This window comes from Neolamprologus brichardi, chromosome 14, assembly GCF_056152115.1.
Source record: "Neolamprologus brichardi isolate AB-2024 chromosome 14, ASM5615211v1, whole genome shotgun sequence".
NCBI classification, from domain to species: Eukaryota; Metazoa; Chordata; class Actinopteri; order Cichliformes; family Cichlidae; genus Neolamprologus; species Neolamprologus brichardi.
Window position 1 is genome coordinate 3659929 of NC_142117.1, and position 13041 is coordinate 3672969.

The window sequence follows — 13041 nt, forward strand, 5'->3', positions numbered from 1 at the left end:
TTACCTAGGACATCAGTAGTCATGCTATTTAAACCAGTGAAGTATTGATCTGGGGGACTCCAGCACCCCTGCACAGGAAGTGTGGATCAGCTCTCTGTCTAACTAATCTGAATCTTTGATCATGTGGGTCTTACCAATAGCCAATACAGGGCTTAGATGGAGCTGATGGGTGAAGGGATTCACCCAGTACTAACTGCCTCAAAGCCCCCAGGTGTCCACCCTGCCTTCCCTGGTAAATATTAGGGGTGCAACGATACACAAAATTCACGGTTCGGTTCGATACTTTAGTGTCACGGTTCGATATTTTTTCGATGCAAAAAAAATGTTCATGCTTTTTTAATTTGTCATTTATTAAAATTATAAATATATATTTTAACTCAAAAGTACAGTTTTTAAATTTAATGTTGTTGAAACAACAAAGTAATAAATAATAAATCTATCTGATGGAGAAATCCCTCATCTTTGGAAAAGAGAATTTATTACAGAGAAATGTCTCTTTCCAAAATAAAAGCTATACTATACGCTTCTTCTGGGCTATATTCTCAGCAGCATATTAAACATATCAGGTCCCCATAAGGAGAATCATGTGCTAACGGCTGTCTAAATGACTCGGGTAAAGTTTGTAGCATGCATGCTTGTTGTTTTTGTCTGCTTCCACTTGTCTTTGCACTAGGATGATGTCAGAGTAAATGTGCAGTCATATTTGTTGTGTTCCCACTAGTGCTGTCAGCGTTAATCTGAAATGACGTTAACGCCACAACACGGCAAATCTCCATTAACGAGCTACCGCGGATCGCCCCGTGCGTGGGGCTGGACGGTGTCAACACGTTAACTGCGCTAACTGCGCTAACTTAGACTTAGAGCTTTTTATTGTCATTGTACAGTTTCTTGCACAGCGAAATTGGGTAGCTGAACCACAAAGGTGCTAAAGTAAGAAGAAGAGAAACCAATATACAACGAAGGCGGAAAATAAATAAATAATTAAATAAATAGAATAAAATAAAAAACAGTGTATATGTATACATATGTGAGTGGAACTATATACATGGTGTATGTGTAGGAAACATTGAAACACCAAGCTAACTGCGCTAACGTGCTAGTTCCCACCCATGTAATTGAGCATTTTGTGGCACATCCAACATACTGTTTTACTTTAGTCCATGACGCGCTTACCTTCAGGGTCATACGTCACATGAAAACCAAAATAGTTCCAAACGCCAGATCTGAATGAGGGTGGGGGAGGTTCAATTTGCCATGTTGCAACGAGAGCTTAGCTTCTGTCTCGCTAGCTTGCCCTGCGCTCAGTGAATCTGCGTTCGACTACTCCGCCTAGGCTGCACTGTCGAGCGCAGATCCACTGAGCGCTCAACACAGACAGCACCGTCAGAAGGAAAGTTGATAAAATAAATAAAAAATTTTGTATTGTTCGATACATATGCGTACCGAACCAAAAGCACTGTATCGAACGGTTCAATATCGATACGAGTATTGTTGCACCCCTAATAAATATACATATATTTATATAAAAAAACAACAACACAGGAACTTTCTTTAGACTTGCAGGCCTGGTCCTACCAGCCACACTCGTTAACAGCAGGTCCCCAACTAGTAGGTCAGTGCTCATGAACTATAACTGGGTTTAGCTTAGTGGCTTGCAAAACTAAGCCTCAAGGGTCTGTTACTTTTAAAGGCTGGGGTAATGTGTGAGAGCTATTTGTACTAATGTAGATTAATACTCAGATTTCTACCTTTCCTTTTTCACAAAGGGCAAAAAAGGGAATGTCCACAATTGAGACTTTTTAATTGCATGTTTTATTAAATGAATTTAGCAGGAGCAAAGGAAAGCAGAATCAAATAATGATAAAAAGAGAATCAAATCACTTATGTTTATTCAATTAACCTACTCTGAGCTAATGCTCGCTTTGTTCTGATCTTTGTGAGGTGAAATGTTGGAGAGAGAACCCCAAGCCTGAGGATGTGCTTATCTGTTCCATGCTTAGTGGAAATCCTCTTGATTTTATAATCTAACAAAACAAAAGTAAGCACAGAAAAAACAATTTAAAAGTTGGGGCAGTGGTACATCCCTCTCGTATCTCTGTTGGGTTATCCCTCTGTGAATTTCTGAGATCCAATCTTCTGTACTGCTCATCTCACAGAAGACAAAGGGAAGAACAACTTATCTCTTCTAACACTTTTATACCCGGTCGTCCTTCCTCCTCCCTTTCTTGCTGTATGTTACATCTTATGAGATGACATCTGGTCTCACCCACGGTGACATCCAATCAACGTTGTTAACATTTAATCACCCAACGTCCAGCCACACCTTATCATCCTCTCTCTAACGTTAACACATTCTTGATTTAACACAGTTAACGTTTGAAATCTTTAACTTTAAAATCAATTTATTACATTTTCTTCTTTTCTGTGTTATTCTTAACATAGAAAGCTGCACTGCATATGAACACTCAGTCACATATGAATACGCTTCATGTTACATTAATTATGCAATCTTGATTTATCGTTAGCTCATTCTCACATGAACATTCATTTAAACATAACTGCTTTTTAATTAACATATATAGGAAAACATTTTCTCTTCAAACGCTGTTTGTCAATCACAAAATAATGCAATTTCTTTTAATAAGACATGCCGTTCATAGCCAGACGTTCTTTTGCTGCTCAGTGCTGCTCCTCACTCACTCCTCCCATCCTTCTTGTCCACACACACAGTTACAACACTTAATACCCTTTCTCTTTTTCAGAATTATGTATAAAGATGGGTTGGCAACACAGACACACACAGAGACTAATCTGTCTGTTGAAACCGGATCACATCTATGCATACAAAATCCACAAATTAGAAACGTTTTTATTACTCAACTCATTTCTCATCAATAGTAAATGGACTGGTTCTTATATAATGCTTTTCTAATCGAAGCACTTCATACAACTAACACAAGCACTTCCTCTAAGCTCTTAAGTGCTCTATCTAACATTCATACGCATTCACAGCCCGTTCTCACTCCCGAGGCGTAACATGCCGACGTTTTGTCACGTCCCGCGGCGTTCCTGAGGAACGCGAAAGGAGACCTTCGGCGTTCTTATGGTACGCGGCGGGTTATGGCCGAAATCCAGAGCAATGACGCTCCCGCGGTAATAGACGTTCCAGCCCTGTATTCCAGCCCTAAACCTAACCTTATCCCTAGCCCTAACCATAACCTTTTTCCCGAGGTTAACCAGGACTTTAATGATGTTAAATAGCGTGTTTCTAAGCGATTTGAAGAAAAAGAGCGAACATGTGTAGATTGAGTCCATACGGTTCTCATATTTCCTCATTTTTCCGAGGTCGTCATTTAGGAACGTGGTGGGTAGCCGAAAACGTAATATGTTGACGATTTGTCACCTAGCGTAAAATGTGACGCTTTGGGAGTGAGAACGTGTTGGCATTCACACTCCGATGGATGCATCAGAAAACAACAAGTATCTTGCCCAATGATATTTGGCATGCAAACTGGAACCTGGGATCGAACCACCGACCTTCTGGTTAGTGGCTGTCCTGCTCTGCCACCTGAGTTACAGCCATATATCAGACTTATATTTTAATTCATGTCTTTGATTAAGAATAAAGATGATTTATTTAAGATAACAAAACCACATGTAGATGGACTATTCTTATGCACTCCGTATAATTTTGAATATAAATGTCAAGTCCTGAATGTTGTCCTTTTACGCTGTCTCAGATGTAATGAGAGGTAAGCCAGAGGACTTCCTCTCTCGACAGAACACATCTTCCACAATTATTTCTTACACATCATAACAACACATAAAAAATGTTGAGAACAATGAAGATCATTTGATCATTTGGTTATTTCAGATGGTTTCTGAAAGTTAAAGGGCCTGTTGATTAGACAAAAAATCCATAGTAGAAAATGACAATAACAGTCAATACTTATTAAATCTGTGGAAAGTTGGAATATAAATCAAGAAAGTTTCCTTAAGCTTCTACACTATTGTCAGGCTTTACTTCAATGCATATTATGTAGGCTAATGGAAAACTAAAATTACTTTATGCTTGCATAAATATCAAAAACCTGTTAACTTAAACATCTTAAAGGTCAGCACCCAGCTGGCAAATCTCATCCAGCAGAAAGTCAATGTCCTCTTGTTGAGTGGCAGGATTGGAAAACACACACCTGAAGAAATTGACTTTGGTTCCCAACGGCTGATAGCCAATCAGAACAGAGCCCTTTTCCATCATCCTGCCTTTGATCTGAGGAGCAACCTGCAGAGGAATATATTAAAGATCATCATTGGTAGTATGAACACATCAACAAACAGACAGAAGAGGTCCCAGAGGCAGACTAAAAAGACAAATCGTTATCAAAATAACACAGGAAGTAACATGACACAAATATCTAACACAAAGACGACAATACAACCGCCTAATCATAACAGTCACTAACAATAATAGTAATACCAAAGCTAAGTAAGAAACCTAAGGATAAAAATAAGAAAATAATCAAAGAAATAAACCAAGAAATATCTACTACAACAATAACACAAAGTTTAACCAGAACTTAACCACTGTAATGATGTGCACTGACCTGATGGAGTCGTCTATCTCTGTCAGGTCCGGGTGGCAAGCTTCTCAGACTGGGAGGGATGTACCAGAAACACACATTACTGTGCTCTGGCTGTTTGAAGGAGGAAAAGGGACAGACCATGTTTGTTCATTTCAATAGATGAGAAACCAAAGAGCTAAATAAAGTAAAGAGAAAAAGAGAAGAAAAAAACAAAAACAAAAAATATCTAACTAGTTAGATACTAGTTAAACTAGTTAAAGGTAAAACAAACAAACCAAAACATGTATGTCCTACAACAGTTCCTGGTTACATGTAAGTTAGACCTGGTTCAGGTTCAGATGGGTTGTCACTTTGCTTATTACTGCCACATTACAGAGCACTGTGGGATTCTGTCCATATCACACATTTGATCTAACAATCTGTGCTGCTGCGTGCTAGGTGTGCTTAATTTGTTGTTTTATAATTGTTATAATTGCTAGAATCCCAATGCACACACTCACACTTGTTGTTATGAGTCTTTTTTGTTTGTTTTTTCTTTTTAACACATCTTGAACATTAAACAACACAGTGGTCCCCCGTTTATCGCAGGAGTTACGTTCTAAATATAACCCGCGATAGGTGAAATCAACTTTATTTTATGTTTTTTGTTTGTTTTTTTACAATTATTAGATATGTTTTAAGGCTGTAAAAGTCCTCACTACAAACTTTATAAACTTTTCTCAGACAGGCATGAACTTTATTTCGTGTTTAAACACTCTCACAGTCCAAACCTTCGTAGAAAAATAAGTCCAGTATTATAGAATGAAGTCAAAGGCACCCGCGGCTGCCTTTAACGGTGCAAAACGTTTCATCGACATTGTTGTGTTTGTTGTGGAGAAAACCTACAAACATACAGCACTTCAGGGTCACACTGCTAGCGATCGAAGATTTATGTAAATTTGACAAGCTGAACGCATTCTGTATTGTACAGGATACACGGCACGAGATTGATTGACAATGGTCTATAGCCAATCAGGACGCAGAACATGATGCACTGCAAAAACAAACAAACAAACAAACAAACAAACAAAAGCTAGAAAAAGTTGCATTTCCTGCAAAAATGCAGTGTGAATGCCGTGTAGTGGAATCTGAAAACAGCAGAAGAAGGAGAACTATCTGCTAAAAACACTGTGTAGAAGCTGAACTCTGCTGAAAACTCCTTTATTTGAAAGACTACACTGAAGAGTGTCAAGAAAGCAGGGAAGATGTGCAGCAAGAGCCACAGGTAGGATTTTAACCTGCGCTATCTGGTCTTAAGGCGGCTGCTCATCTCACTGAGCCAAATTGGTTCTCAGGTGACTGAAAAGAGATGAAACTGAAAATTGTCCTAAAAAGAGGTGAAGATGCTGAAAATTCTGTTGAAAAGGGCAGAAGAGGTTGAGATTTGTGCTGATAACAGATGAAGAAACTAAAAATTCTGCTGAAAAGAGGTGAAATTTTTGAACTTTCTGATGAAAATAGATGAAGAAACTGAGAATTCCGCTGAAAACAGGCCAACAAGCTAAAAATTCTGCTGAAAAGACATGAATCAGCAGAATTTGTGCTGAAAAGAGGTAAAGAAGCTAAAGTTTGTGCTAAAAATAGCTAAAGAAGTGATCACACTGATAATGTGGTCCCATTCAGCAAAATGGGCCAAAATGTGGCATAAAAACCTTAATATCTCAAAAAGTATGAAAGTTATCAGCACCAAAAGATATAACACTCTTCAGCAGAAAGAGCAGAACAGTTTAAAGTTTGAATGGTGAAAATCAGCTGAGAACTGAGGGAGTAGTTAACCAGCAAAGTTCGGAGCAACTAGAATAATAACTAGAAAAAGTTGCATTTCCTGTGAAAACGCAGTGTGAATGCCTTGTACTGGAATATGCTGAAAACAACTGAAAAAACAGAAATATCTGCTGAAATGAGATTTAGAAGCTGAAGTACTTGCTGAAGATGGCTGTATGTGAAAGAGTACACTATGCAGTGTCAATAAAGCAGAGTACATGCAAGTAGGGAAGATGTGCAGCAAATGTCACATGTAGAACTCGAACCTGTGCCACTAGATCTCACATCAGCTGCTCTTCCCATTGAGCCAAACCAGCTCTGGTCTCAAACAAACATATGATGAAAGAAAAAATGTTCACTGTGCAGAAGAAGCTAAAAGGTGCTGAAAAGACCTTAAAATGCTGAACGTTCAGCAAAAAAAAGATAAGGAACCTGAAAATTGTGCTGAAAAGAGGTGAAAAAGCTGAAAATTGTACTGAAAAGAAGTGAAAAAGCTGAAAATTGTACTGAAAAGAAGTGAAAAAGCTGAAAATTGTACTGAAAAGAGGTGAAAAAGCTGAAAATTGTACTGAAAAGAAGTGAAAAAGCTGAAAATTGTACTGAAAAGAAGTGAATCAGCAGAATTCTTTTTGCTGAAAAAAGGTTGAGAAGGAGAACTTTGCACTGAAAAGAAGTGAATCAGCAGAATTTGTGCTGAAAAGAGGTATAGAAGCTGAAGTTTGTGCTGAAAACTGCTGAAGAAGCTGCGACTGTGACTTGGCATATAGTACTATCAAAGAATCAATATTTCTGGAAAAATATCTGTAAAGAGCACACTCACTTTGTTTTTGAAGACTAGTTCAAATTCTGTCCTTTTCTGCAGCTGATCATAGAGATACTCAGCATTCTCCAGACATTTGTTGACTTGAGATCCAAAGCCGTCTGAGCCCTCACATATTAAATAGTGGACATAGTGAGAGAGACAAATAGTTATTGTTAAAATGACATAAAGACATCTTATAACCTGGTTTTGTTTAGGGAGGAAATTGAGACCATTTGCAAAAAACAAATTACTGCAAAAAATAATTCATGATATTCCATAATTTCAATAATTTTACTCTTGTTTACTAAATGTTTGATATGCTTATACTTAACGGTTAGGCTTAGGTAAAGGTCAGAACGTCATTTATACAGAGAGGTTATGTTACTGACACTATCGCACACACACCCACACCAACATTGCGGTTTTAGTTGTACTTTAAAATATACCTTTGCCTTCCACATCAGCCAGAGTTTGAACACATCAACGTGTCGGCCACACTGGATGCTTTTATCTCCAGTGTCATAGCTCACATCGTATGGTTTGTCCGTCTGAAAAAGGTACTGGGCCCCCAACTTATTACACTCCTGTAAAAGACCCTGAAGATGAAAGAGGCAGAAATCATTCATACAAACTAAAGCGGAAACTACACAGATGGGCCACTACATCCTGACTACCTGCCTGCCTACCAGAAGGTCTCAGCTCTGAGCTATGTTTCCTATAAATTGCATTTGCATACAGTTAGACTGCATTCATCACATGTTTTGTTTGAATAGGCAACTGGCATTAGCCTGCACTAGGCCTTTATCTGGTTTATGGGGCGATCGTGGCTCAAGAGTTGGGAGTTCCCCTTGTAATCGGAAGGTTGCCGGTTCGAGCCCCGGCTTGGACAGTCTTGGTCGTTGTGTCCTTGGGCAAGACACTTCACCCGTTGCCTACTGGTGGCGCCAGTGTCCAGCAGCCTCGTCAGTGCGCCCCAGAGTGGCTGTGGCTACAATGTAGCTGCCGTCACCAGTGTGTGAATGAATGGGTGGATGACTGGATGTGTAAAGTGCTTTGGGGTCCTTAGGGACTAGTAAATACAGGCCATTTACCATTTTTAGCACTAGTGCCAGCTTTGTCTTGGACACTAGTCATTTGTCCAGGAGGCTAGTAACACTAATTATCACTGGCTACCTGTTTTTCAGAGGTGTTATTGCTTGCTTGAATTTAATTTCTTTAGATGGCCATGAAATCAAAATATATTGGTACATTTCCTCGCCTTTGCTCAGTGTTTTAGAATCTTAACTACCAATTTGAGGTGTGATATATTGTTATTACTGTTAAATATTTAAGGTTATTGTATTTGTGTAAATAAAAAAAATACAGTTTGTGATAGCTTTTGTTTGCATTTTCTATTTAGAGTTTAGGGTATGGGTATGTTTGTAAACACAGTTTAATTAATAAATAAACTGTAATTTGGGGAGCTGACCATTATTAGCTAGCTGGCTAAAATAACATATATGGAGATATAGAATAGAATGGAAACATTTTCAATAAAAAGGGTGAGTGACAGACTGTAGGGTAAAGTTGTTATTATTTACAATATGCTACTTACTACAGTAGTTAACAAAAAACTAAAAATTGTATAAAACACCACAAACATACCTATTTCTTAATGTTCTAACAACATTTTATAGCAATTAACCAAACCGTCTCGGACAAACTGAAGCCCACACACCTGCTTCATTAAAGTGGTAAACATACAGACTGACAATAGCAGTCTTGACTCTGGATTAAAGCAAATCTCTTACTCTTTTCTTGACCAGTATGGCAGAGCACTGCAGAGGGACACCCATCATCTTGTGTGGATTCCATGTCACTGAACATGCTCTGAAAATGAAACAAAAAACAAACACAAAAGAAGACAAAAATATGTGGCACATAGTTGTGGTAGGTATGAAAAAAACCTCACAAGGGTAGTAATTTTTAGTATTTATACTTCAATGTGTATGATTCATATTAGTCGTTTTTATTTTTCCTCTCCGTCATGTCTGTTCCCATGTACTATGCAGCAGGTGGAGGTGTGCGTTCGTGATCAGGACTTAGTGGCCCAACCAACCTGAGGTGTAATCCAAGCAGGTTAAACTAACAACTGGTTTTCTGTTCCAGAAAAATGGTTAACTCAACCAGTAAATGAGGTAACGTAAAGCAGTTTCAGTGTATCTACCCAGGTACCAGTAACTCAGCACCAGAACTACCCGAACGTATCAGACTCCATAATGGATCAGCAAACTGGGTCTGTGTTGGGGTCCACTTGCACAACAGGACAGATCTAAAACCAATTCTGGACGAGGCTAAGCTGACTCTGTCATTTCATTCCATCATCCAATCCAGATCTGTTCTGGATCCATTTAGAAAGGCTTATTTGTCCCATACCCATGGTATGTGAGCTCCACTGATGATGGCTTTCTTTGTGTATTCGCACATGTGCTCTGCATGGACAAACTCATTGAACTAATTCAATGCGTTGACTGAGTTCTGATCAGGTCTTCTGGAACAGAAAACTCAGAGTTGCCGATCTATGAGTTAATCAACTTAGAGTTTGTGTTTGTGTTGCGAATGTCTCTTGGAATAGGCCTCTACTCAAGGTTGTTGTTACTGCAATTTGATGTTGTTTTTTCTTCTGAGATCTTTTCCCCACAGCTGCAACTGCCCAAAAATAATTGACTAGTTCTCTTCAATTACAAACTGTGTGTAAACCCTCTTGGTACCAAAACCATCTTGGTACTTGTGAGACTTAACCAGAGGTGTACGCATCAGAGCAGATGCCACTGGATAAAACAGAAAAATATATAGGAATTTTTCTTGGCCTGGTCTTTTTATAGCATATAGCTCCCTTGAAAATATGCTACAGTAGATCAAAAACTGAAGAAAACAATGAATCAACATATGGACATTACCTGCGCAAAGATTAATGCTGCTGCGGTGAAGCAATCTGGTATTGAATAGCAAAAATTAGGCTTTCTTGTCAGAGGAAACAGTGGCCAAAAATACTACACAACGGTAGACTGGTGTGTAATAAGCAAACAAAAAAGGCAGAATAGTGGGTCTACCTTACAATAGAGAGAGAAAATAAAGATGTAAACTGGTATCGAAGTACACTTCCTGCACAGAGATTCTGACGTTTCTATGGATACCACACATGTCTATATTTAAATAACAGATTTGGCGGTACAGCCAATTAAACCAGATGTTCTCCCTTTCACCCCCGGCCCCGGGAGGCATTGGAAAAGATGTGTTTGCTTAAATTTGACCTTCGAATGTTGTGGTAAGATTGCACTGTTGTGTCAGTGGATACATGTGAAAAACATATGAAGAAGATCTTGCAATAGGATGTAAATTGTCACAAGCTTGTTGAATCTGCTAATATTTTTTTCATTTTGAAGTTTGACATTAGATACACAACATTACCTTTACCAGTAAATTTCTTTTCTCAGTTTGTGCAATGCACACACACTGAGTTTACCTTCAATGAAATTTTGGGAGGGCCTCAAAGTGACAAACACAGATGGCTTTCCCATCTGGCAGGACATTTAATAAAGGAGGGGTTTCATTGTGTGCTAGATAATAAAAAAAATGATGCACTTCAAACGTCATTTCAAATGTTGAAATGATGCACTTCAAGCGTTCTGTACTAACACGATGCAATATTCAATCATATAGAAACATAAATGCTTCCTGTGGTCAAGCTGGATGGTGGGTATGTTATTTTCTTTTCAGTTCAACTAATCATTATGTTCGGTGTCATTTGAAACCTTGCTTTGCTTTATTGTTGAGCTGGCTCTCAAATTGCTTGTTGGCTCTTAATAGTGCTGTTCCAGTGGAAATATGCTGTGTGAACTGACTGGGAATATTTGGATAGTTACCGTTCAATGCCCTCCAATTTCATTCTGTGTCTGTCTGACATCAGCAGGCCTCCACCCCAAGCTGCCTGGAGGGACAGAATCAAAGAGCGCAGGCACTTTAGATAGACCATCTATGTTTCTACAAATGTGCTTCTACAATTTATTACACACCCCTTAAAACTATTTAGACTTAACTATTTTGACTATTTAGATTTGGGAGCAGGAAGAGTAAATTACTGGACTGTGGACTACCAAATATTAGGTCCTTGTTAGTAAATGATCAACATATTGATTCAGTCTTCCTTACAAAATTGGTTATGGCAAGATGAATATGAATGTTTTATCAGATAAATGTTGTTGTGAATTGGCGCTATGTAAATAAAATTTAATTAAACTGCCTCAAAAAGTACTTTAAATGTTATAAGTAGCAGTAATTTGAAAACTTGCATAACATCAAATTTGTTTGCATGATGCTAGTGGTGTGCACACAACACTCGGCAATGTGTACTTCCTGATTTTAGTCAAAGGAGCTTGCAAAGAAAAGCGTCTGGACTTCTTTAAGTTACTTGAAGATGTTTCACCTTCATCCGAGAAGCTTCTTCAGTTCTAAGGTCAAATGGTAGGGAGTCCCAGATTTAAACCTAGTGGGAGTTTCCCCCCACAGAGGGACAAAAGGACCCCCTGATGATCCTCTAATTTGACCTTAGAACTAAAGAAGCTTCTTGGATGAAGGTGAAACGTCTTCAAGCAACTTAAAGAAGTCCAGATGCTTTTCTTTGCAAGCTCCTTTGACTACGATGACCTGGATGACTGAGAACCTTCACAGACATATCTTCCTGATTTTAGATTTCAGATTCTCTTTTCTCAAACACACAAAACGGCAAATAAAACTGGTGCATGAAAGACTCAACTCAAATGTAATAATATACAATTATGCACACAGAGAGACTGGTTTGAGTGTAAATTGTATTACTCCTGAAGTAGGTGCATAAATTATTTACATAGTCCAACCATGATTACTGAAGACAAAAAGCAAGTATGCGCACTGTAATCCATTTGATTTTAGGAAAACATTTTGGTGTAGGTCAAAGGTTACACTGTAAATAATGTCCTCTGTGTGAAAGCAGGGAGAAACTCACATCAACGTGCATCCAGAGTGTGTGTGTGTGGCAGATGTCTGCAATGGCATTAAGGGGATCAAAGGCTCCATACACAGTAGTTCCTGCTGTGGCGTTCACATAGAAAGGAACCAAACCCTAGAGAGAGGCGGGGATTTGTACTGACAAGGATTGTTTTTACTGATGTATTTTTTAAAAAACCTTTCATTCATACCTTTTCTTTAGCTGTGGCAATGGAAGTCTCAAGTGCTGCAGGAATAATTTTCCCTCTTAAACAAAAAGTGTATACATGTTCAGTAAATAGAAATGTGCTATTCCCTTTCATTAATCTATAACACATGAAAATCAAATCTGTTTATGCCAAATATATGCAATATATTGATATATAGTGTATCAGAATCAGAGGAAATTATGTAATATAATGTAAGACACACATCACTATAAAAATATTTTTATTGTCTTTTGTTTTTTAATATCTATGAAACATAATATCAAATATCTTCTCCTATTGGAACAATTTTAGCAAAACATATAAATGAACCCAGACAAACTGGGACAGGTGAGCAAACATGTTTGATTAGGCCGGGTTAATGTCAGGTGTGGTTAGCATGCACCTTACTCACCTTTCATCACATTTCACCACAACCACATTCTCAGTGCCTATGCCCAGCACAGCTGCAGATTTCTTTATTGAATAATGACTCTGAATAGAAGGAGAGACAGCCTTTCATCTGTATTTGTCTCACTACAATATCAAGAAAAAGACTCAACCCTTTGATTCAACTGAAAGAAGTGCTCATAGTGATTCCATTAAGGCATTTGCAGGTGCTTGTTTATATTTACAAAACAAA

At 38.3% G+C, this 13041-nt stretch overlaps 1 protein-coding gene across 1 annotated transcript in view; it reads right to left on the reverse strand.

Annotated features, from left to right (window-relative positions):
• Positions 1-3683: 3683 nt before the first annotated feature.
• gad3 (glutamate decarboxylase 3) overlaps positions 3684-13041 on the reverse strand; it is a 29567-nt gene continuing 20209 nt past the window's right edge. Inside the window, exons 8-16 of the mRNA XM_087851456.1 lie at positions 12814-12893; positions 12405-12459; positions 12212-12328; positions 11094-11158; positions 8979-9057; positions 7635-7784; positions 7207-7314; positions 4605-4694; positions 3684-4282 (exon numbers count right to left, since the gene is read on the reverse strand). Coding sequence (XP_087707582.1) covers positions 4109-4282; positions 4605-4694; positions 7207-7314; positions 7635-7784; positions 8979-9057; positions 11094-11158; positions 12212-12328; positions 12405-12459; positions 12814-12893 — 918 coding nt within the window. The 3' untranslated portion in view covers positions 3684-4108. The remainder of the gene's footprint in view (positions 4283-4604; positions 4695-7206; positions 7315-7634; positions 7785-8978; positions 9058-11093; positions 11159-12211; positions 12329-12404; positions 12460-12813; positions 12894-13041) is intronic.